The 23,543-nt window shown below is 44.3% G+C and overlaps 1 protein-coding gene across 1 annotated transcript in view; it reads left to right on the top strand.

Annotated features, from left to right (window-relative positions):
• Window positions 1-23,543, top strand: part of prkaa2 (protein kinase, AMP-activated, alpha 2 catalytic subunit) — a 52,542-nt gene that overhangs the window by 3,694 nt on the left and 25,305 nt on the right. The window contains exons 3-5 of the mRNA XM_070886950.1: window positions 12,184-12,277; window positions 12,885-13,029; window positions 16,026-16,113. Of these exons, the coding sequence (XP_070743051.1) occupies window positions 12,184-12,277; window positions 12,885-13,029; window positions 16,026-16,113 (327 nt within the window). The remainder of the gene's footprint in view (window positions 1-12,183; window positions 12,278-12,884; window positions 13,030-16,025; window positions 16,114-23,543) is intronic.

Raw genomic sequence — 23,543 nt, 5'->3', positions numbered from 1 at the left:
GAATGTGCCTTTTTATCATACTCTATCCCTCCAACAACAACAACTTGTATTTATATAATGCCTTTAACGGAGTAAAACGTCCCAAGGCACTTCACAGGAATATTATAAGACAAAGATTTGACACCGAACCACATAAGGAGAAATGAAGGCAAATGGCAAAAAGCTTGGTCAAGAGGTAGGTTTTAAGGAGTGTCTTAAAGGTTTAGGGTGGGAATTCCAGAACTTTGGGCCAAAGCAACAGAAGACACAGCCACCAATGGTTGAGCAATTATAATCAGGGATGCTCAAGAGGGCAGAATTAGAGGAGCGCAGACATCTCGGAGGGTTGTGGAGCTGGAGGCGATTACAGAGATAGGGAGGGGTGAGGCCATGGAGGGATTTGAGAACGAGAATTTTGAAATCGAGGCATTACTTAACCGGGAGCCAATGTAGGTCAGCGAGCACAGGGCTGATGGGTGAATGGGATGGTGTGAGTTAGGACATGGCAACTGAGTTTTGGATGAGCTCACGTTTCCGTAGGGTAGAATGTGGGAGGCCAGCCAGGGATGCATTGGAATAGTCAAGTCTCGAGGTAAAAAACCCCCCAGAAAAATACTGGAGATACAAGGCAGGCCCTTAAGTATCTGGCAGAGAGGTGATGGGTCAACATGTTGGTGTGGATCATTTGTCCTTTACAGATGCTGATCGATCTGTTGCGCATTTTTAGCATTTTCTACGTTACCTATATAATTGCCTATAAGACAACCCAATTATAAGATAAACCATCTACTTTCAAGCCAAAATAGCATTGGATAAAGTTGAGCAGAAGATCAGTGTAGGCTGGAGTGAAGTGGGAAATTGCCTCCCGATAGAATTGAGACTGAATACTTGCTGATCATACTTAGTGTTGTGGTCAGTCTGCTGCTCCACTTTATTCCCATGTTTCAGATGGATCCTCCTTGAACACCCAAACAGTGGAATAATGTTCTTGCCTTGTATGGGAGTATATATGTATTTAACATGAGATTAATGGGGTGGGAAGCAATGCACATATATTTAAAAGACATTGTGTTTTCTAGGTGCAGTTAATGTTTGTTTAGCTAGGTAAAGTGACATTTAACCTGCATTATTTCAGAAGTGAATTCAAAGATATTTAAGTACACATCAAATGTTTGAGAAAGTTTGGAGTGGGCTCAGCAGTGATTGGGAATGGGCTGGGCCCGAATGAGCCCACTGTTTTCCTTCACAATCCATGCATCTGAGTCCTGGTTCTGATTCTGCCCAGCCTTCCCTCTGTGTCTCTGCTCCATTGCTCAGCATGCTAAAACATTATCGGCTGGATTTTTGGGTGGTTTGCGACCGGGTTTTCGCCAAGTTTTGACCATCCGCGGCAAAAACCGGGCGGCCAGCTGTTTTTCGCGTGGTTGAGATCCTCGGCTCGGTTTTTGTGGCGGCGCTTAACACCTCGAGTCCTGTCGCCGAGAGCATGCAGAAACCAACGCAAACAGCGGAAGGAGCGTGCGGCAAACCAGACTCCCCAAACTTCGAGCCTGCACCACCATTCAGTAAGATCATGGCCGATCATTCGCCTCAGTACCCCTTTCCTGCTTTCTCTCCATACCTCTTAATCCCTTTAGCCGTAAGGGCCATATCTAACTCCCTCTTGAATATATCCAATGAACTGGCATCAACAACTTTCTGCGGTAGGGAATTCCACGGGTTAACAACTCTCTGAGTGAAGAAGTTTCTCCTCATCTCAGTCCTAAATGGCTTACCCTTTTTCCTTAAACTGTGTCCCCTGGTTCTGGACTTCCCCAACATCGGGAACATTCTTCCCGCATCTAACCTGTCGAGTCACATCAGAATTTTATATGTTTCTATGAGATCCTCTCTCATCCTTCTAAACTCCAGTGAATAGAGGCCCAGTCGATCCAGTCTCTCCTCATATGTCAGGCTTACCATCCTGGGATTAGCCCAGTGAACCTTTACTGCACTCCCTCAATAGCAAGAATGTCCTTCCTCAGATTAGGAGACCAAAACTGAACACACTATTCCAGGTGAGGCCTCACCAAGGTCCTGTACAACTGCAATAAGACCTCCCTGCTCCTATACTCAAATCCTCTAGCTATGAAGGCCAACATACCATTTGCCTTCTTCACCGCCTGCTGTACCTGCATGCCAACTTTCAATGACATCCAGGTCTTGTTGCCCCTCCCCTTTTCCTAATCTGCCGCCATTCAGATAATATTCTGCTGTCATGTTTTTGCCACCAAAGTGGATAACCTCACATTTATCACATTATACTGCATCTGCCATGCATTTGCCCACTCAGCTAACCTGTCCAAGTCACCCTGCAGCCTCCTAGCGTCCCCCTCACAGCTTACACCGCCACCCAGTTTAGTGTCATCTGCAATTTTGGAGATATTACACTCAATTCCTTCATCCAAATCATTGATGTATATTGTAAAGAGCTGGGATCCCAGCACTGAGCCCTGCGGCACTCCACTAGTCACTGCCTGCCATTTTGAAAAGGACCTGTTTATCCCGACTCTCTACTTCCTGTCCGTCAACCAGTTCTTTATCCACGTCAGTATATTACCCCCAATACCATGTGCTTTGATTTTGCACACAAATCTCTTGTATAGAACCTTGTCAAAAGCCCTTTGAAAGTCCAAATACACCACATCCACGAGTTCTCCCTTGTCCACTCTACTAGTTACATCCTCAAAAAAATTCCAGAAGATTTGTCAAGCATGATTTCCCTTTCATAAATCCATGCTGACTTGGACTGATCCTGTCTCTGCTTTCCAAATGCGCTGCTATTTCATCCTTAATAATTGATTCCAACATTTTCCCCAATACTGATGTCAGGCTAACCGGTCTATAATTACCCGCTTTCTCTCTCCCTCCCTTTTTAAAAAGTAGTGTTACATTAGCAACCCTCCAGTCCATAGGAACTGATCCAGAGTCGATAGACTGTTGGAAAATGATCACCAATGCATCCACTATTTCTAGGGCCACTTCATTAAGTACTCTGGGATGCAGACTATCAGGCCCCGGGGATTTATCGGCCTTCAATCCCATCAATTTCCCCAACACAATTTCCCGCCTAATAAGGATATCCTTCAGTTCCTCCTCCTCACTAGACACTCGGTCCCCTAGTACTTCCAGAAGGTTATTTGTGTCTTCCTTCGTGAAGACAGAACCAAAGTATTTGTTCAATTGGTCTCCCATTTCTTTGTTCCCCATTATACATTCACCTGAATCCGACTGCAAGTGGAAGCATGTCTTCTTTGATTTTGAGGGACTGCCGATGATGATGATGATGATGTTGAAAAACAAACATTTACAAACACAACAGAAGTAAATAAAGAAAGGATGTTAATCAAAATCATTTTTAATCATTCCAATCTTAAGGTTTGAAATTCACTCTTAAAGTGATGGATGTAAAATGTTAGGAACTTTTCTTAATTTGTAGGTTAGAATAACACAACTGGCAGGCTGGAGAGAAAAAATAAGTTTGTACCCAGATAAGGTGCATCATGATTGGCCACAGTTGTAATATCTTGGTAATATCTAATTAATAAAGACTGATGAAGCAGCAGCTCCGAGCAAGTGTTACGATGACTTTATTTTCCTAAATCCCATAACCAAGTGAAGAAAAGACAAACTAAATAAAAATGGATTAACAGAAAAATAAAAAGGGAGATTACATGAAAATGTCTTCGAAAGCTTGAAATGAGGGTGACTATTGGGCTGAGTCGAAGATTCTCCAGGAGCAGGTCAAGAAAGAGATTACGAACATACGAACAATGACAGACAGGTAAAGACCATTTGGTCCATCGAGTCTCTCCCAGACAATTGCGATACCTTGTAACATAGCAGAAGGTTCAAAATATAACTCCAAAATCCTTTTCACACCATAAACAGGATAGTCAAAGTGGAACAAGACCTGAGTATAAACGAGTGATGGTCAACATGCTGTATTATTACCGCTTGGATGTGTTTTCCTGGAGGGACACAGACAGTATGTCAAGTAACAACAAACAAATAGTCGTGTGTGTTCCAAAATTTTGAAACAAAGATTTTAGATCAGTTGAATGTGCTGGAAACTAATCAATCCATTGAGACAGATAAGCTATATACCAGGATACTTAGGGCTGGAATTTAATCATCTTTCCACCCATTTACAGCCGAAATACCGCCAGTGGTAAATTCATCACTGATTACCACCGAAATACTGCCGATTTAATAATTTACTGCCGGCGGTAAATTCATCAATACCACCATTTCTACCACCGGCTTAAAATACTGTCGTGAAAACTGTAACCTGCTCGGACCCAGCAGTAATGACGCTATTAAAAAAAAACGGAGTTGCAGTTCATTCCATATGAGCGAAAGCTGAGTTTTACACAGTTAGCTTTATGTGAGTTCAGAGTTTGATTTTGAGGCTATTTGAGCACATTTCAAGAATGGGGCCTATAATATCTCTGCCAATATTGCTGACTACTTATCTTGTGCAGAATAGAGCTGGAAGAAGGTTTATTCAAGAGCATTGAGCCTAATCGTAGAGCTTGCAGACTTATGAGGAGGAGGCCTTGCCCCCAACGACTTTTCAGGGAGAAGCGCTCATATCTGCACCTATCTGAGGCACAGTGCGTTAGAACACTGCGTTTTCGAAAAGAGGTGGTCATAGAGATATTCCAGCTCATAAAGGCAGACATGCAGCCCAACAGGACCGCACTGACCATCGAGGTCAAGGTGACTGCGGCACTTGCCTTCTATGCCTCTGGCTCCTTTCAGGTATCAGCTGGGGACATATGCTGCATCTCGCAGCACGCTATGCATCGCTGCATTCGCCAGGTGACTGTTGCACTGTACGCATGCAGGATGGACTTTATAAACTTCCCAATGACAAGGGAGGCACAGAGTCAGAGGGCTGTGGGGTTTGCACGAATTGCTGACTTCCCCAAGGTTCAGGGTGCCATTAACTGTACGCTCATCGCCCCGCGAGCACCTTTACATAATCCAGAGGGTTACCGAAACCGAAAGGGATTCCACTCCCTGAACGTACAGGTCGTCTGCGACCGTACGCAGTGCATCATGGCAGTCAGTGCCCAGTTTCCAGAGAGCATCCATGATGCTTTCATCTTGCGTGAGACCACTGTCTCTGACCTGTAAGTGTCAGCCACAAGGTCACAGCTGGATGCTGGGGGACAAAGGTTATGGGCTCACCACCAGTCTCATGAACCCCCTCAGAAATCCTCAGACAGGCTGAGCATCGCTACAATGATAGCCATATAGCCATACGCAATATCGTCGAAGACATTTGGAGTACTCGAGCAGTGCTTTTGATGCCTGGACCACTCTGGAGGCAGCCTGCAATATCACCCTGAACAGGTCACTCAGTTCATTGTGGTGTGCTGCATGTTGCACAACTTAGCCATCATAAGGGACAGGAATTGCCACTGGGGACTGCAGGACCTGAGGAGAGAGAGGGGAGGAGGAGGAGGAGGAGGAGGAGGAGGTGGACAAGGAGCCTGGCGATGAACCCATGCCAACACACTCACCGCCACCACCACAGAGGAGGCCTCATGGAGCTTTTGTCACTGCAAAAGTCTTGTCAGCGGCTCGTAAATCAACGCTTTGGTTCAACAGTGAGAGTTATGTTTCACCTTTGCCTACCCATTACATTCCACCATGTTGACTATTACTCCTCTTATTCTAAAAGTGAGACACTGTACAAGAATGGTTAAGTTGAACAAAACAATTTATAAAAAATGTTAAATGTAAAACTCATATTTTAAATAAATAAATCTTTCAATTAAAATATTTTTTTATAAATTCAATAAAAACACAACAACTACAGCAGCAACAACAAAGGCAACACCCAACATCTCTCTTTCCCCCCCCCCCCCCAGCCCACGCACCTATTTTAACTGCGACCACCTTTCCCTTGTCCAGCACCTCCATCCTCCCTCTGCAAGATAGCCCAGGACTTCCTCGAGGACAAGCTTATTCCGTTGTTTCAGTCGGCTGGTAAACTCCACGAGTTCCGGCTCATGATGACATTCAGTGGTAAAAACCAAGGGTTCGCGTACGCTAACCACTGGTATGCCTGGTGTGTCATTGCAATGTTCGACGGCTACCAAATATGAGACGGTTACCCCATCATCGTGGACCGGAGCACTGGGAAAAAAGAGCTGCATGTGGGAAGCATCTGTGGGGCAGGGGTTGGAGATTGGAGGTGCTGACGGAGGGAGTGACAGATTTGTCGCTCCACCTGAGCACTGACCAGAAGAAGAAGGTGACGACGATGACTATGTTTGCCGTTGTCAAGTATGAGAATCACCGGGTGGCGGCAATGGCAAAGAATAGACTGGTAGAAAATATAGGTCAACGACAACTTGGGTTTATATAGCGCCTTTAACATAGTTAAGTCTGTCAGCTGTTGCTCAGTGTAGAACCAGTAAATTCATCGATACCACTAATTTTTTTGTATATTCAACATGAACAATAACAATATATAAACACAACAACTATAAAAGCAACAGTAAAGGCAATAACCAAAACCCCTGCGCCCCCCCCCCCCCCCACCGCACCTATTTTAACTGCGGCCATCTCTCCCTTTGCCTCCCCCCCTTACCCTTACCCCTACCCGCGTTGGGGCCAGGAGGTTGTGCAGCAAGGCGTCCAGAATGCTGCTGTTGTGGGGGTATAGACACTGGCAGCGCCATGCGTGGATCCCCTGGAGAAGCTCTGGGTGTGGAAGGCCCGGCTCCTAAGTGGGGAGGTTGTTCTGGCTTTCCGCTCACGGGTGCTGTCGGTCTAGGTGCTATGACACTGGGGACTTTAGTGCCAAAATTTGAGACCATCATTTCCCGCAGGGGATTGACAGCCTTGGTGCATTCCCGGATTGCAGCAACAACCTGAGACATGTTTGCTTCTTGTCTGGCTGATTACGAGGCGATGTTGCCGGAAATTCCACCCAGGGCCTGGAGTAGCTCGCGACCAAGTGCGACACTATCCCTCGACAGTCCCACCATGTCCAGACTAGCGCCTGCCCATCTCTCAGTAGCAAACCGGCTTTGCTGACTCAACCACCGTAGAGGCGGCATACGGCCTTCTAGTCTCTGGGTGTGTTGCTGCACACCACTTGATTCCGCAGCCTCGGAGGCGGGGAACCCTTGGAATATGGATCCCTCCGAGGGAGTAGTGGCCGCAGCTAAAATAGGTGCTGACTCGTCCAGCACCTCCACCTCCTCTCCCCGCCCCCCATCCCCTCCTCAGAAGCTGTTTCCGGCATGGGCCCCTCATCCTCTTCCACTTCAGAATCATTGTGGACCCGTGCCGGAAGTACGAGATGCGTAGACAGATGTGATGTCCTTTGTGCATGCAACTCCTCACCTGGAAATAGAAAACAACATACGAGTGGTTAACAGCGGGGGAGGGGGTAGCGTGACATGAGTACGGTCACATAACAAAGGCCTATTTGAAGGACCAACACTACTGCATTATCTGTTGTCGAGAGACACTATATGATGTGACATTACCTGAACTCGAGTCCACAGACACTACATGACATTACATAACCTGACCCCAACACAGCCCAGGGATTTTGCTGGACTTGCCCTCACTTGCAACTGGGTCAGCACCCGCATGGGTAGCTGCCCTGTTGTGGGCACCCACCAGGGTTGTTGCATGTTCCTCCACCTCAGTCAGTAGTTGCAGCATGGGTGGACCATCCTCCATGTGTCGCTGCTCGGCACGATTATGAGCCAGTTTCTTTTGAAAAAATGACAATAGCAATGCTTAACCAAATTGCCCTTCCTTACTTGTGGCACACACGCACAGTCATCAAAGCACATAAACATACTAGCCCTGAAATTCCGGTCGGAGGCTTCTTTCGGACGAACGCCTCCAACCGGAGAATTTTTACGAATTTACCTGGTGGTCCCGGATCGCCTGTGATTCTGTTGGGGGGGCCTCCTTTTCCCGCACTGCGAAACGTGCTCCCGTCGTCGAGGTTCCCACGCAGAAGGTGCAGTCACGTGTGACCGCTCAACCAATCAGGTAAAGCATTCCACAGCATTCTCATTAATAGCAATGGAAACTCCGTATCTATGAGTTCTCATTGCTATTAATGAGAAAATAAACATACTAAACACCATAATAAAAAATAAAAAACACACCTCACATAATTAAAATTAATTGAAATTAAAGTTAATAAATGTCTTGGAAGAAAAAAAAATTCTGATTTAAAAAAAAAAAAATTATGGTTAAAAATAAACTTACCATAGTGGACACGGTTTTTAACAAAATGAGTTTTTTAAATTAAATTTTATGTTTTTGTATGTTTTAAAATTCTTATGCCTGTAAAAGTAGGCTATACACCTGCTTTTATCAGGCGCAAGAGTTTTCAGGACATTTGCTGGGCAAGATATGGGTAAATACCACAATCATGCCCTTGTAAATGCCCTTGCTCCTGAGATGCGGAGAATCTATCAACTTGACAGATCGGAACAGCCGGTTTTCAGCGCATGCGCATTATGCGTATGGACCCGGGGAAGCCGGGATTTCCAGGCCACTGAATTTAATACAGTCCATTGTGCCTTTAAGCTGCACATGGTTCATGAGGAACACATCGAAGTATAGAAACATTTTTTAAGATCACAAAAAGCCATCTTAATAATGTGTGCAGATCATTCATGGCAAATAAGGTGCAACACTACCTAAGAAATCAGAGAGTGCATGATTAAAATTATTGCTTACTCTTGCGGACGAGCAAAGGTCATTCCACCTCTTGCGGCACTGCTGGCCGCCCCGTTGTATTTAGTCTCCTAAGGCAACCTCCTCAGCTATGGCGCTCCAGATACGATGTCCGACAGCCGGGGGAGCTTTACTCCTTCCCCCCACCCTCCCCTAAACAATTGCCCCTATCTGGCCTCAACCCCTGCCACCTCTCTAATCGCTCTCTCTCTCTAATCGCTCTCTCTCTCTAATCTCCTCTCTCTCTCTAATCTCCTCTCTCTCTCTAATCTCCTCTTGGGCATCGAGGCTAAACTTATGTGCTCTCTGCCTACTTTCCTCAAGCTGCATTAAATTTTATATACTAATCAATCAGATAACAGTAGTCTCTCTCCAATCTCCCTGTCTCCTCTCTCCCTCTCTCCTCTCTCCTCTCTCCAATCTCCCTCTCTCCTCTCTCCAATCTCTCGCGCTCTCTCTCCAATCTCTCGCGCTCTCGCTCCAATCTCTCGCGCTCTCGCTCCAATCTCTCGCGCTCTCGCTCCAATCTCTCGCGCTCTCGCTCCAATCTCTCGCGCTCTCGCTCCAATCTCTCGCGCTCTCGCTCCAATCTCTCGCGCTCTCTCTCCAATCTCTCGCGCTCTCTCTCCAATCTCTCGCGCTCTCTCTCTCCAATCTCTCGCGCTCTCTCTCTCTCTAATCTCTCGCGCTCTCTCTCTCTCTAATCTCGCGCTCTCTCTCTCTCTAATCTCTCGCGCTCTCTCTCTCTAATCTCTCGCGCTCTCTCTCTCTCTAATCTCTCGCGCTCTCTCTCTCTCTAATCTCTCGCGCTCTCTCTCTCTCTAATCTCTCGCGCTCTCTCTCTCTCTCTCTCTCTCTCTAATCTCTCGCGCTCTCTCTCTCTCTAATCTCTCGCGCTCTCTCTCTAATCTCTCGCGCTCTCTCTCTCTAATCTCTCGCGCTCTCTCTCTCTCTAATCTCTCGCGCTCTCTCTAATCTCTCGCGCTCTCTCTCTCTCTAATCTCTCGCGCTCTCTCTCTAATCTCTCGCGCTCTCTCTCTAATCTCTCGCGCTCTCTCTCTAATCTCTCGCACTCTCGCTCTCTCTCTAATCTCTCGCGCTCTCTCTCTAATCTCTCGCGCTCTCTCTCTAATCTCTCGCGCTCTCTCTCTAATCTCTCGCGCTCTCTCTCTCTCTAATCTCTCGCGCTCTCTCTCTCTAATCTCTCGCGCTCTCTCTCTCTCTAATCTCTCGCGCTCTCTCTCTAATCTCTCGCGCTCTCTCTCTCTCTAATCTCTCGCGCTCTCTCTCTCTCTAATCTCTCGCGCTCTCTCTCTCTCTAATCTCTCGCGCTCTCTCTCTCTCTAATCTCTCGCGCTCTCTCTCTCTCTAATCTCTCGCGCTCTCTCTCTCTCTAATCTCTCGCGCTCTCTCTCTCTCTAATCTCTCGCGCTCTCTCTCTCTCTAATCTCTCGCGCTCTCTCTCTCTAATCTCTCGAGCTCTCTCTCTCTCTAATCTCTCGCGCTCTCTCTCTCTCTAATCTCTCGCGCTCTCTCTCTCTCTAATCTCTCGCGCTCTCTCTCTCTCTAATCTCTCGCGCTCTCTCTCTCTCTCTAATCTCTCGCGCTCTCTCTCTCTCTCTAATCTCTCGCGCTCTCTCTCTCTCTCTCTAATCTCTCGCGCTCTCTCTCTCTAATCTCTCGCGCTCTCTCTCTCTCTAATCTCTCGCGCTCTCTCTCTAATCTCTCGCGCTCTCTCTCTCTCTCTAATCTCTCGCGCTCTCTCTCTCTCTCTAATCTCTCGCGCTCTCTCTCTCTCTCTCTCTAATCTCTCGCGCTCTCTCTCTAATCTCTCGCGCTCTCTCTCTCTAATCTCTCGCGCTCTCTCTCTCTAATCTCTCGCGCTCTCTCTCTCTCTAATCTCTCGCGCTCTCTCTCTCTCTAATCTCTCGCGCTCTCTCTCTCTCCAATCCTAAAATGGATGAGTGCTGTAAACCCTGACCAAAATCACGGGGGAAAAATGCTGTGCAAATGCAGAGGTCTGTTCCTTTAGTGCACCAAAAAACAAATCTTGCACGACTGAAAATACCGCTACCACTGGTCAACTTTTGACCAAACTAGCGTCATTCAGTCATAGCGGTATTTCGGTGGTTTAAAAAAAAACCCGATCTGTAAATAGCACTGAAATACCACCGAAAAACCGGTGGTAGTGGTATTGCATGAAAATCCAGCCCTTTACAGTTTGGAACAAACTTGTGAAGCATTAACAGCCATCTCGAGGCAGTCATGTAACACTGGGGAGGTGCCAATATATTATCTATATTCAAGAATTGTGACAGAGCCATAACTGGCCTCAAATATTGGAAAACTAAAGAGTACCTGTTTGAACATTACCTGATTGAGTGAAGGTTTAGTGGCTTGAGATTTGAAGAAAAAAATCAGTGCTACAATTGACATTTATATCAAATGCATTGCAAAAAAATTAGGCATGCTTTGTGATGCTGATCCTAAAGGTTAAGGGGAAAAAAATGGAAATTTTCCTTCTTGCTTCACTCTAGGTTCTCTCTGAATCTACTTTTCTTGCTTAAGAATGAATGTAGACCTACATCATGCTAAAGGTGTCTCTAGTAGCATTTCTTTAGCCTGCCATGTTAAATTAAATAAAACATCATTACTAAGGTTTATAATCATACACTGTAGGACTATCCCTAGTTATATAATGTTTTATTGCCATATATCAGGACTCCTGTACACTAAAGAGGTATGACAGCACTAATTGATAGAATCATAGAATCTTACAGCACAGAAGGAGTCAATTTGCCCCACCATGTTTTTGTCAGCTCTTTGAAAGAACTGTCCACTTAGTTCCACTCTTTCCTCATAGCCCTGCAGATTTTTCCTTTTCAAGTATATTACGTAGTATTTACAGCACAGAAACAGGCCATTCGGCCGAACAGGACTATGCCAGTGTTTATGCTTCACACGAGCCTCCTCTCACCATTTCAGCCTATCAACATAACCTCTACTCCTTTCTCCCTCATGTACTTATCCAGCTTCCCCTTAAATGCATCAGTGCTAATCACCTCAACTATGCCATGCGATAGCAAGTATATATCCAATTCCCTTTGGAAAGTTACTGTTTAATTTGCTTCCACCACCATTTCAGACAGTGCATTCCAGATCATAATATCTCGCTGCATTAAAAAAAGTTCTCCTCATTTTCCCCTCTGGTTATTTTTCCAATTATCCTAAATCTGCGTCCTCTGGTTATAGACCCACCTACTAGTGGATACAATTTTTCCTTATTTACTCTATCAAAACTCCAGATAATTTTGATATCTTGTTAAATTTCCCCTAAACCTTCTCTGCTCTAAAGAGAATAATCCCAGTTTCTGTAGTCTCTACACTGTGTTGTACATTACTAGGTACCATAATTACTGTCTTCTACTTTACCAGGTACCAGGTGATCAGCACTCCAACTGACTTCTTCATGGTGATGGAATATGTGCCAGGTGGTGAGCTTTTCGACTATATCTGTAAACATGGAAGGGTAAGAGCTATACAGCTATTTGAACCAATGGGGAATTGACCCTCAAGTGCCTAAGAGAAAAACTTGGATTTGTCTTGCTTTTTTTTTTTAATTAACATTATTTTGAATGCTTTTAAAAAAACTAATATAATTTTTATTTTACATTCAGCAATTGGTTTATATAAACATGTAGTGAGCATTTCCACATCTTGTATTTAATTTATACCATGTAATGTTTTAACTGCTGCAACCTTTGTTTCAGCTGGCTACAAACCTACCTGTAACTGCTGTCATTGATGCTCAGTTCTGTAAATATTCAGCAAGAGGTACAGTTCTATAAGGGCAGGCTGGTACTCGTTTTTCTGCCCTCTTCCCCCCCCTCCCCCCCCCCCCCCTCCTCACCCCAGCCCCCCGCATCCCTCCCAATTGAGAGGGAGTGCTCTGGGTCCCAAGCCAACCTGGCCAAGAACTTACAATTGAGAATAGGCAGGTTTGGATGTTAGTCAAGGCTGATGCTTCTGAGATGGTGTTCAGAGTGACTTTCTTGCATTGCGATTTATTTATTACCAGATTTTGGGCCTTCTACAGAAACAATGTGTCATGCCCCTATGTTCCGTTCTTGCTGTAGGTGGAGGAAACCGAAGCTTGCCGTCTTTTTCAACAGATTATTTCAGCTGTTGATTATTGTCACAGACACATGGTGGTTCATCGTGATTTGAAGCCAGAGAATGTTCTCCTTGATGCACAAATGAATGCCAAGATAGCTGACTTTGGTATGTGACTCCTGGTGTATGTGAGAAATGTGTCAGACTGCAGCTAAGTGTTCTAGGGTTGGGGGAAATTACTATAAAGTCTGCAGCACAGCCTGTCGGAAATACAATGCAGAACCCAATTTCTTTAACCAGTTAAAATCGTAGTAGAGTAATATTTTGTTTTTCAAAATTATCATTCATACTTAGTTTAAATCAAGCTCAATCAATTGCAGATTTGTAAAATGTGTTCCAAAGCTAATGTTCAAAAGGATGAAGTGCAGAGGAGAGGGCATGGACTATTAGAGAATGTAAGTTATTTCTGTTATACTCTTTTCTTCTTTAGAAGAAAAACTATATGACAGTCTATATTGTGGTAACCACAATCGAATCCTGTCCAGTGGTACATGAAGTCCTATCGTTTGGGAGCTGGAGCTTGTGAATGGAGGGTCGGTCAGTTGGGGAATTTGAAACAGTTGTGTAATGGCGAGAGGTTTTGTTCCAACAGAGAATGGATGGAGATCTCCACCAGTGTCACTTTTGAGCCATCTATTAAGAGTAGCTGCTTGGCTTGCATTGGTTTCGTTTTCCTTATTGCTGCTTCTCTGGAATTCAGTGGAGTTGAGTTTGGGATTGGGTAATTGTAATTTGTGGATTGGAATACTGGATGACAAAATACATTGGGCAAATGAGTTGAAAACCTTATTTACAATTTTTATTTGCAGTTGGATTCAGGTGAATTTATAATGGGGAACAAAGAAATGGCAGACCAATTGAACAAATACTTTGGTTCTGTCTTCACGAAGGAAGACACAAATAACCTTCCGGATGTACTAGGGGACCGAGGGTCGAGTGAGAAGGAGGAACTGAAGGATATCCTTATTAGGCGGGAAATTGTGTTAGGGAAATTGATGGGATTGAAGGCCGATAAATCCCCGGGACCTGATTGTCTGCATCCCAGAGTACTTAAGGAAGTGGCCCTAAAAATAGTGGATGCATTGGTGATCATTTTCCAACAATCTTATCGACTCCGGATCAGTTCCTATGGACTGGAGGGTAGCTAATGTAACACCACTTTTCAAAAAAGGAGGTAGAGAAAACAGGTAATTATAGACTGGTTAGCCTGACATCAGTAGTGGGGAAAATGTTGGAATCAATTATTAAGGATGAAATAGCAGCGCATTTGGAAAGCAGTGACAGGATCGGTCCAAGTCAGCATGGATTTATGAAAGGGAAATCATGCTTGACGAATCTTCTGGAATTTTTTGAGGATGTAACTAGCAGAGTGGACAAAGGAGAACCAGTGGATGTGGTGTATTTGGACTTTCAAAAGGTTTTTGACAAGGTCCCACACAAGAGATTGGTGCGCAAAACCAAAGCGCATGGTATTTGGGGTAATGTACTGATGTGAATAGAGAACTGGTTGGCAGACAGGAAGCAGAGAGTTGGGATAAACGGGCCCTTTTCAGAATGGCAGGTAGGGACTAGTGGAGTGCCGCAGGGCTCAGTGCTGGAACCCCAGCTCTTTACAATGTACATTAACGATTTGGATGAAAGAATTCAGTGTAATATCTCCAAGTTTGCAGATGACACTAAACTGGGTGGCGGTGTGAGCTGTGAGGGGGACACTAAGAGACTGCAGGGTGACTTGGACAAGTTAGGTGAGTTGGCAAATGCATGGCAGATGCAGTATAATGTGAGGTTATCCATTTTGGGGGCAAAAACACGAAGGCAGAATATTATCTGAATGGCGGCAGATTAGGAAAAGGGGAGGTGCAACGAGACCTGGGTGCCATGGTTCATCAGTCGTTGAAGGTTGGCATGCAGGTACAGCAGGCGGTGAAGAAGGCAAATGGTATGTTGGCTTTCATAGCTAGGGGATTTGAGTATAGGAGCAGGGAGGTCTTACTGCAGTTGTACAGGGCCTTAGTGAGGCCTCACCTGGGATATTGTGTTCAGTTTTGGTGGTCTAATCTGAGAAGGACGTTCTTGCTATTGAGGGAGTGCAGCAAAGGTTCACCAGACTAATTCCAGGGATGGCTGGACTGTCATATGAGGAGAGACTGGATCAACTGGGCCTTTATTCACTGGAGTTTAGAAGGATGAGCGGGGATATCATAGAAACGTGGAAGATTCTGACGGGGCTGGACAGGTTAGATACGGGAAGAATGTTCCCAATGTTGGGTAAGTCCAGAACCAGGGGACATAGTCTTAGGATATGGGGTGGGCCATTTAGGACTGAGATGAGGAGAAATTTCTTCACTCAGAGCGTTGTTAACCTGTGGAATTCCCTGCAGCAGAGAATTGTTGATGCCAGTTTATTGGATATATTCAAGAGGGAGTTAGATATGGCCCTTACGGCTAAACGGATCAAGGGGTATGGAGAGAAAGCAGGAAAGGGGTACTGAGTGAATGATCAGCCATGATCTTATTGAATGGTGGTGCAGGCTCGAAGGGCTGAATGGCCTACTCCTGCACCTATTTTCTATGTTTCTATTTGCTTAATTGATTAGTAACATTAGCGATATGCTTCGCTCAGTGGGTAGCTTAGCACCCAGATAAATCCGGTTTAAATAGATGGATGAAAGTTAATTTTGTAAAAGCATGATTCTACAGCTGGGGGTAATCCATGATGAGTGGGAGGAAATTAGAAAGGAATTATATGCTGGCAGCATCATAAGTTTTTATAGAAGGAGTAAAGTAAGGTAATCAACAGGAAATGTCTTCTCAAATTAAGAGAAAATGTTTCTGCTCCAAGTGCAAATAATTTTTTTTATTTGAGATGTTATTTGTGTTGAAAATAGAAAAAGAAAAAAAACAGAAGTGGTAAATGGTCGGGGTGAACTTAAGATGAAAAACTCTACTTGCAATTTCAGTTGCTATTGACTTTTTAAAGAATATATTATGAAGAATTTACGGTTCCCACACATTTGAGGGAGTATAATTTGATAAAAATAAACTTAAATGACCTAACTGATGCATGAATGCGCACTCGCTAATGTAACCTCTTTTCATCGTAGGACTGTCTAACATGATGGCTGATGGGGAGTTTTTGCGCACTAGCTGCGGCTCACCAAATTACGCTGCTCCAGAGGTTATCTCAGGCAGGTGAGATCTATCTTGTTGATATTCCCATGTTCAATCTAAGCTTTTCCTTCAGCTTCATTGTGATTTGGTTGACTTTTCTGTCCAAACAATTCCCAGTGATTGTGCCTTCCACTATACTTTTACACTGCAGTATAAATGCCACTTGCCTAAAGATTATTTTCCTGCATGACCTTTTTAACACCGTTTCGTCAATGTTCCATTCTTGAAACACCCTGGATGAAATTACTTTTTGGGTTGGAGAAAATGCTGGCTAATTCAACATCTTGGGTCGGTATATTTCTAGATTAGGTGTGGCATAGCTGGATGTAGAGTGATCCTTTGCCAGCTCTGGTCCAAGAACCCTCAACCTCAGAAGAGCATTATAATATTTCCATTTATCCATTATCTAAATTAATCATTGGCTGGTTTAGTGGATTGCTAATTTATCTTCCATTTAGGTTATGCTTATGCTGTGAGCTGGTGCCCATCATTGAGATCTCCCAGACTCACTTTATAAAGATTTTTAAAGCCAGCACAGAAGTTTATTCCACTATTATGGGAATGCTTTATTACTATTACTTGCATGAAAATTGCCATTTCTAGCAATTTTCAAGCCTTCTACTCATGGGGAGAGAAATTCGGTCACGCCTCTGTCTGCGGCATTATTCTAGGCGGAGCTGTACTTTTAGCACCTTGAAAAAGTTTGCACCTCCTGCCCAGAAATTCGTCAGAATCGTTCGAAGAGCTGACGGGCATAAATCAGCCGTTGCACGGGGGGGGGGGGGGGGGGGTGCGATAAAGAAAGTTTGGTCGGTATATTTTTCAGATCCATTGCGCACCCGGGAAAAGCCGAGACTTAAAGGCGCGGCATAGTAATGCACCCGTTAAAGTTTGCAAAATCACTTGTTTTCAACCTATACTGTTATGTTTGTCGCTGCAAACTCGTAGGCTCAAGCACCGTGCTTTGTATAAACGTTGCACTGATTGTGACCTCCGAGAGAAGCGCTTCCTCATCCCTTTAAGTAGCCACCAGTTAACGACTCTGGAAGACTGTGCCAACTGTTTTTCCAGACGTTATTGGCGGGCGCTCAATGAGGCGCATGCACCGAATTTACCAACTGGGGCGCAAGCGGCGCGTTGCACCAGGAATATGTCATGATCGGAGTAATCATCAGCAGCCTGGCGCGACTGGTCTGCGCCCCTGGTGAGCCTCTAATGAATTTTCCGTCGGGGCCCTAAAAGCTGCGTGCCCAGCCGGTAAGCTCTAACACTCATTAATGCCCCCCTCTGAGTTGTCTATAGCTGAGGCTATAGACAACTGAAGATCCAGCCCATGGACTTCTTATCTTTTAAAAAAAAATCCGATAGCTCAGGGTTTTGGCCAGCAGTTTTTTTAGTCACTTCAAATGCTACATCTAAATGAATAGAAATGATCTTGACATGATCCAGATTATTTTTAGTAACTTTGTTTGGACTGCATGCAGAATTTCCTTCCTGATGAGTAACATGGTTGGGGCAGAATATATCCCCATGCTCATATGTGCCATGTAAACATAGTGCAACAGTTTAGATGAATGGAATGAAAGGTAAAAAGGCAATGCTATGGGAGATGGAACAGAACAGAGAAAAACAAAGAGGATCACTGATTTGCAGAGTATGTGATTTATGTGAGGAAGCTAGTGGTGACAGTCCAGACAGTCTTTGATGATTGGTTCCTATTTTCACTGTGTTTCAGATGCATCATGTTCTTGGAGCCTGAGTCAGTGTCTTGTGTTGTGGTTTACTTGGCTGACAATTTTTATTGCTTTACCTAACTTTGGATAAGCTGAAATATTGTTTGTTTTGAGAGAATTGGCAGACATTTAAGAATGCACCGTTGATGGGTGTATTTTATAGTCACTTGAACACTTTGTTCAACTTAACTCTATTTATTTGGGAGATCTCTCAGCCATGTGGAGCTTAAGATGGTGTTCCTTCAAAGACCTTCTCAATACAGCCCCCTATATCTCCTAGCTAGAGGGTGCTATACATTATCTCATTACATCTTTCTTTTCATAAGAAACAAAAATGAATTAAAGTTAGCTTCAATATAAACGGGTAGTTAACTTCTTATAAATACATGTATTAAACAACTACAAGTTTAATAAACAACAACAAAACTTTGTCTTATTGATTCTTTATCCAAGTGTTGCATGTTTCACACTTTGAAACAGTCTTTTATGTCACTGTTCAGACCTGGCCAGTAAACGGATTCTCTGGCACGTCGAAGAGTGCTCTCGACGCCAGTGTGAGCAGCATGAAGTCGTTAACGAATGTCCGATCTCAGGGATTTTGGTGTGACACAGCAATAGCCTTTGAAAACTATGCCATCCTGTGTTGTGAGTTCGTCACGAACTTTGAAGTACGCATACGTTTCAGGCGGGCATTCATGTGTTGTTTCTGGCCATTCCATTGTGATTTGTTGTATGATCAGTTGTAGTGTGGAGTCGCTTGCAGTTGCGCGTTTTATGGTAATCAGTCCTTGTTTGGAGAGTGAGAAAGTCCACCATGAGGATGTATTCCACTGCAATTTCTGTCGGTGATCTCTCCACGATTTTGAGGTATGCGCACAAGAGGGTGTCTGCTAGGTACATTTCTTTTCCTGGTTGATACTTTAATTCAGCGACATATTCGTTGAGCCGGGTGAGCAGACGTTGGAGTCGCATGGGTGCTGCACATAACGGTTTGCATTGTATAGCAACCAAAGGCTTATGGTCTGTCCATAGCGTGATCTTACGACCGTATACATATTGATGGTTTTGTTCCATTCCGGAGACTTGAGCAAGCAGCTCCTTTTTGATTTGAGAGTGTCGCGTTTCTGTTGGAGTGAGCACTCGGCTCATGTATGCAATTGATTGTCCCTGTTGCAGAAGGACGAACCCAAGACCCTTGCTCGAAGCATCTCCTTGACCTTCAGTTGCAAGTTTGTGGTCAAAGTACCTGAGCACTGGAGAATCTGTCACATGTTGTTTGATAGCTTCTAATGCTTTGTCTTGTTCTTCAGTCCATTTCCAGTCCGTGTCTTTGAGTAAGCTGTCGCAGAGGCTCACTGAGGTCTGAAAGATCTGGCAAGAATTTTGCGAGGTACTTTGTCATGCCGACAAATCGATGTACACCTGAAACATCCTGCGGTTTCTGCATTTCATTGATTGCGACCACTTTGCTTGGGTCGGTTTTGAGTCCATCATTAGACAATATGTGTCCCATGTATTTCACCTTGGGAGCTCTTGTATTCAAACTTATCAAAGTTTAGTTTGATGTTTCGCTCTCTGCATTTCTGCATGAATTTGCGTAAGTTTGCATCATCATCGTGATTGGCCTCTTAAGTGTCTCACCGTGTCCAGTGATCAAGATATCATCTGCAATCTTGTAGACTCCATCTAGACCCTCGAGGTTCTGGTCTAGCTTCTATTGGAAGATTTCCGGGGCAGGACTGATGCCAAATGGCATTCTATTATATCGATATCGTCCCCATGGAGCCTAGAAGGTTGTGAGGTAGGAGGACTGTGTGTCTAGCTCACATTGCAAGAAACCCTCCTTGCAGTCTGTTTTAGTGAAGACCTTTACATTTGACTTCTGTGGCAAGATGTCATCGATCACAGGAAGTGGATAGTGTCCACGTTTCAGGGCATCGTTCAGATGTTGAGAGTCAATTCCATTTGGCTTTTGTACGGTTACTAGACTGGGTACCCAGTCCGTCGGTTTAACCACTTTTGTGATGATTTGTTCTTCCAAACGATCAAATTCCTCTTTTAGTGTTTGTTTGATCGCTATTGGCACCTGTCTGGGTGGCATTACAGCTGGTGTCGCTGATTCATTAAGTTCAAGGTAAACTGTCCTTGGCATGTGTCCAAGTCCCTTAAACACATCCAGATACACATTGTTGACCAGTTTTTGATGCTAGTGAGACATTTGCCTTGTTTGTAGTTTGCGATTCGCGTGGTTCATTTATCACTGCGATATTCTGATGCTGCACTTGTATCAGTTGTAGCTGTTGAGCAGTGCGTGAGCCAATCAGTGGTGCACTTTGGCCCTCAATGATCACACAGGGCACAGCGTACTTTTGCTAGTTCTTTGTATTTTCCAATGGCACATTACAAGTCCCTACCACAGGATGGTTGCATGGCTGTCATATAGTGACAGTACTGTCTTAGATTCTTTTATCTTTAAGCCTTTAGGTAAATATCTAAAAGGTAGCACATTGCATATGGCCCCACAATCTATTTGCATTTTTACCATTTGACCTTTTAATGGAAAAGGTAGCCATAATTTTGTTAGGATATTTTCTGTCAGATTTGTCCTTGAATCTACATATAGATTGGGCTAACCAAACTGGTAGCAATACGGTGGAGGAGGATTTCCTGGAGTGTATTACGGTTGGCTTTCTCGACCAATATGTCGAGGAACCAACTCGAGGGCTGGCGATCCTAGACTGGGTGATGTGTAATGAGAAAGGACTAATTAGCAATCTTGTTGTTCGAGGCCCCTTGGGAAAGAGTGACCATAATATGGTAGAATTCTTTATTAAGATGGAGAGTGACACAGTTAATTCAGAGACTGGGGTCCTGAACTTAGGGAAAGATAACTTCGATGTCAGGCTAACTGGTCGATGAGAGATGTGAATTGGCTAGAATAGACTGGCGAATGATACTTAAAGGGTTGACGGTGGATAGGCAATGGCAAAGATTTAAAGATCACATGGATGAACTTCAGCAATTGTACATCCCGGTCTGGAGTAAAAATAAAACCGTGACTAACAAGGGAAATTAAGGATAGTGTTAAATCCAAGGAAGAGGCATATAAATTGGGCAGAAAAAGCAGCAAACCTGAGGACTGGTAGAAATGTAAAATTCAGCAGAGGAAGACAAAGGGTATAATTAGGAGGGGGAAAATAGAATATGAGAGGAAGCTTGCTGGGAACATAAAAACTGACTGCAAAAGCTTCTATAGATATGTGAAGAGAAAAAGATTAGTGAAGACAAACGTCGTTACCTTACAGTCAGAATCAGGTGAATTTATAATGGGGAACAAAGAAATGGCAGAGCAGTTGAACAATTACTTTGGTTCTGTCTTCACGAAGGAAGACACAAATAACCTTCCGGAAATACTAGGGGACAGAGCGTCTAGCGAGAAGGAGGAACTGAAGGAAATCTTTTATTAGTCAGGAAATTGTGTTAGAGAAATTGATGGGATTGAAGGCCGATAAATCCTCAGGGTCTGATAGTCTGCATCCCAGAGTACTTAAGGAAGTGGCCCTAGAAATAGTGGATGCATTGGTGATCATTTTCCAGCAGTCTAACGACTCTGGATCAGATCCTATGGACTGGAGGGTAGCTAATGTAACACCACTTTTTAAGAAAGGAGGGAGAGAGAAAACGGGTAATTAGCCTGACATCAGTGGTGGGGAAAATGTTGGAATCAATTATTAAAGATGATAGCAGCGCATTTGGAAAGCAGGATCGGTCCAAGTCAGCATGGATTTATGAACGGGAAATCATGTTTGATAAATCTTCTAGAATTTTTTTGAGTATGTAACTAGTAGAGTGGACAAGGGAAAACCAATGGATGTGGTGTATTTGGACTTTCAAAAGGCTTTTGACAAGGACCCACACAAGAGATTGGTGTGCAAAATTAAAGCACATGGTACTGGGGGTAATGTATTGATGTGGATAGAGAACTGGTTGGCAGACAGGAAGCAGAGAGTCGGGATAAACGGGTCCTTTTCAGAATGGCAGGCAGTGACTAGTGGAGTGCCGCAGGGCTCAGTGCTGGGACCCCAGCTATTTACAATATACATCAATGATTTAAATGAAGGAATTGAGTGTAATATCTCCAAGTTTGCAGATGACGCTAAGCTGGATGGCGATGTGAGCTGCGAGGGGGATGCTAAGAGACTGCAGGGTGACTTGGACAGGTAAGGTGAGTGGGCAAATGCATGGCAGATGCAGTATAATGTGGATAAATAAATGTGAGGTTCTCCACTTTGGTGGCAAAAACACGAAGGCAGAATATTATCTGAATGGTGGCAGATTAGGAAAAGGGGAGGTGCAACGAGACCTGGGTGTCATGGTACATCATTGAAAGTTGGCATGCAGGTACAGCAGGTGGTGAAGAAGGTAAATGGCATGTTGACCTTCATAGCTAGGGGATTTGAGTATAGGAGCAGGGAGGTCTTACTGCAGTTGTACAGGGCCTTGGTGAGGCCTCACCTGGAATATTGTGTTCAGTTTTGGTCTCCTAATCTGAGGAAGGACGTTCTTGCTGTTGAGGGAGTGCAGCAAAGGTTCACCAAACTGATTCCCAGGATGGCAGGACTGACAAATGAGGAGAGACTGGATCGCCTGGGCCTGTATTCACTGGAGTTTAGAAAAATGAGAGGGGATCTCATAGAAACATATAAAATACTGACGGGACTGGACAGGTTAGATGTGGGAAGAATGTTCCCGATGTTGGGGAAGTCCAGAACCAGGGGACACCATCTAAGGATAAATGGTAAGCCATTTAGGACCGAGATGAGGAGAGTTGTTAACCTGGGGAATTCTCTACCGCAGAGAGTTTTGATGCCAGTTTGTTGAATATATTCAAGAGGGAGTTAGAGGTGGCCCTTACGGCTAAAGGGATCAAGGGGTATGGAGAGAAAGCAGGAAAGGGGTACTGAGGTGATGATCAGCCATGATCTTATTGAATGGTGGTGCAGGCTCGAAGGCTTGAATGGCCTTCTCCTGTTTCTGTGTTTCTATGCGATAAATTTTATCAAGCATCTTTACAGTCATGACTTCAAAATCAGAATCGTAACTCTTCATATAGTGCATGAACTTTTGGCTTGCCCTTATGTTTAGGGTTATGTGTAGACTTCTGCCTCGATCCACTCTCTGCACTTTTTTGAGAAAATGATTTAGTTTGCCTCAACTTGTGCAGGTCTTCCCATATGCTGGGCATTTAGTTTTTGACAGCTCATGTCTTTTGCCACAATATCTGCAATTGTTCGTGAACTCTTTGTCTGTGAACTCTTTCTTTGTGAGTCGGGGTTTCTGTCTGACAGCTTTGACATCTTCAGAGTCTGTTTTAGTGAGCTTCATAGATTTCATTTGCGCAACTGTGGCGTCTGTAGTTTTACAGAGCATCACACGTTTATCGAGTGTTCGGCTTGATTCTTGCAACAGCCTCTTACGCAGAGTGTTATCAGATATTCCGCAGACTATGCGGTCTCTGATGAAATCGTTCCACAAATTGCCGAAATCACATGACTATGGTAGCTCTCTCACTTTCACGAGATATCTGTCAAACCGCTCGTCCAATTGTGCACAGTTGTTAAACTGGTACCGTTCATCGATCATCTTTATGGTAATCTTCCAAGAGCTTCAAAACAATCTCAATTTCCTGCTTGTCTTCCTCTGATTTGTAGGTAAGAT

The sequence above is a fragment of the Pristiophorus japonicus genome, chromosome 8 (assembly GCF_044704955.1).
Source record: "Pristiophorus japonicus isolate sPriJap1 chromosome 8, sPriJap1.hap1, whole genome shotgun sequence".
In the NCBI taxonomy this organism is placed as follows: Eukaryota; Metazoa; Chordata; class Chondrichthyes; family Pristiophoridae; genus Pristiophorus; species Pristiophorus japonicus.
This window is presented reverse-complemented; position numbering and strand designations above follow the sequence as displayed.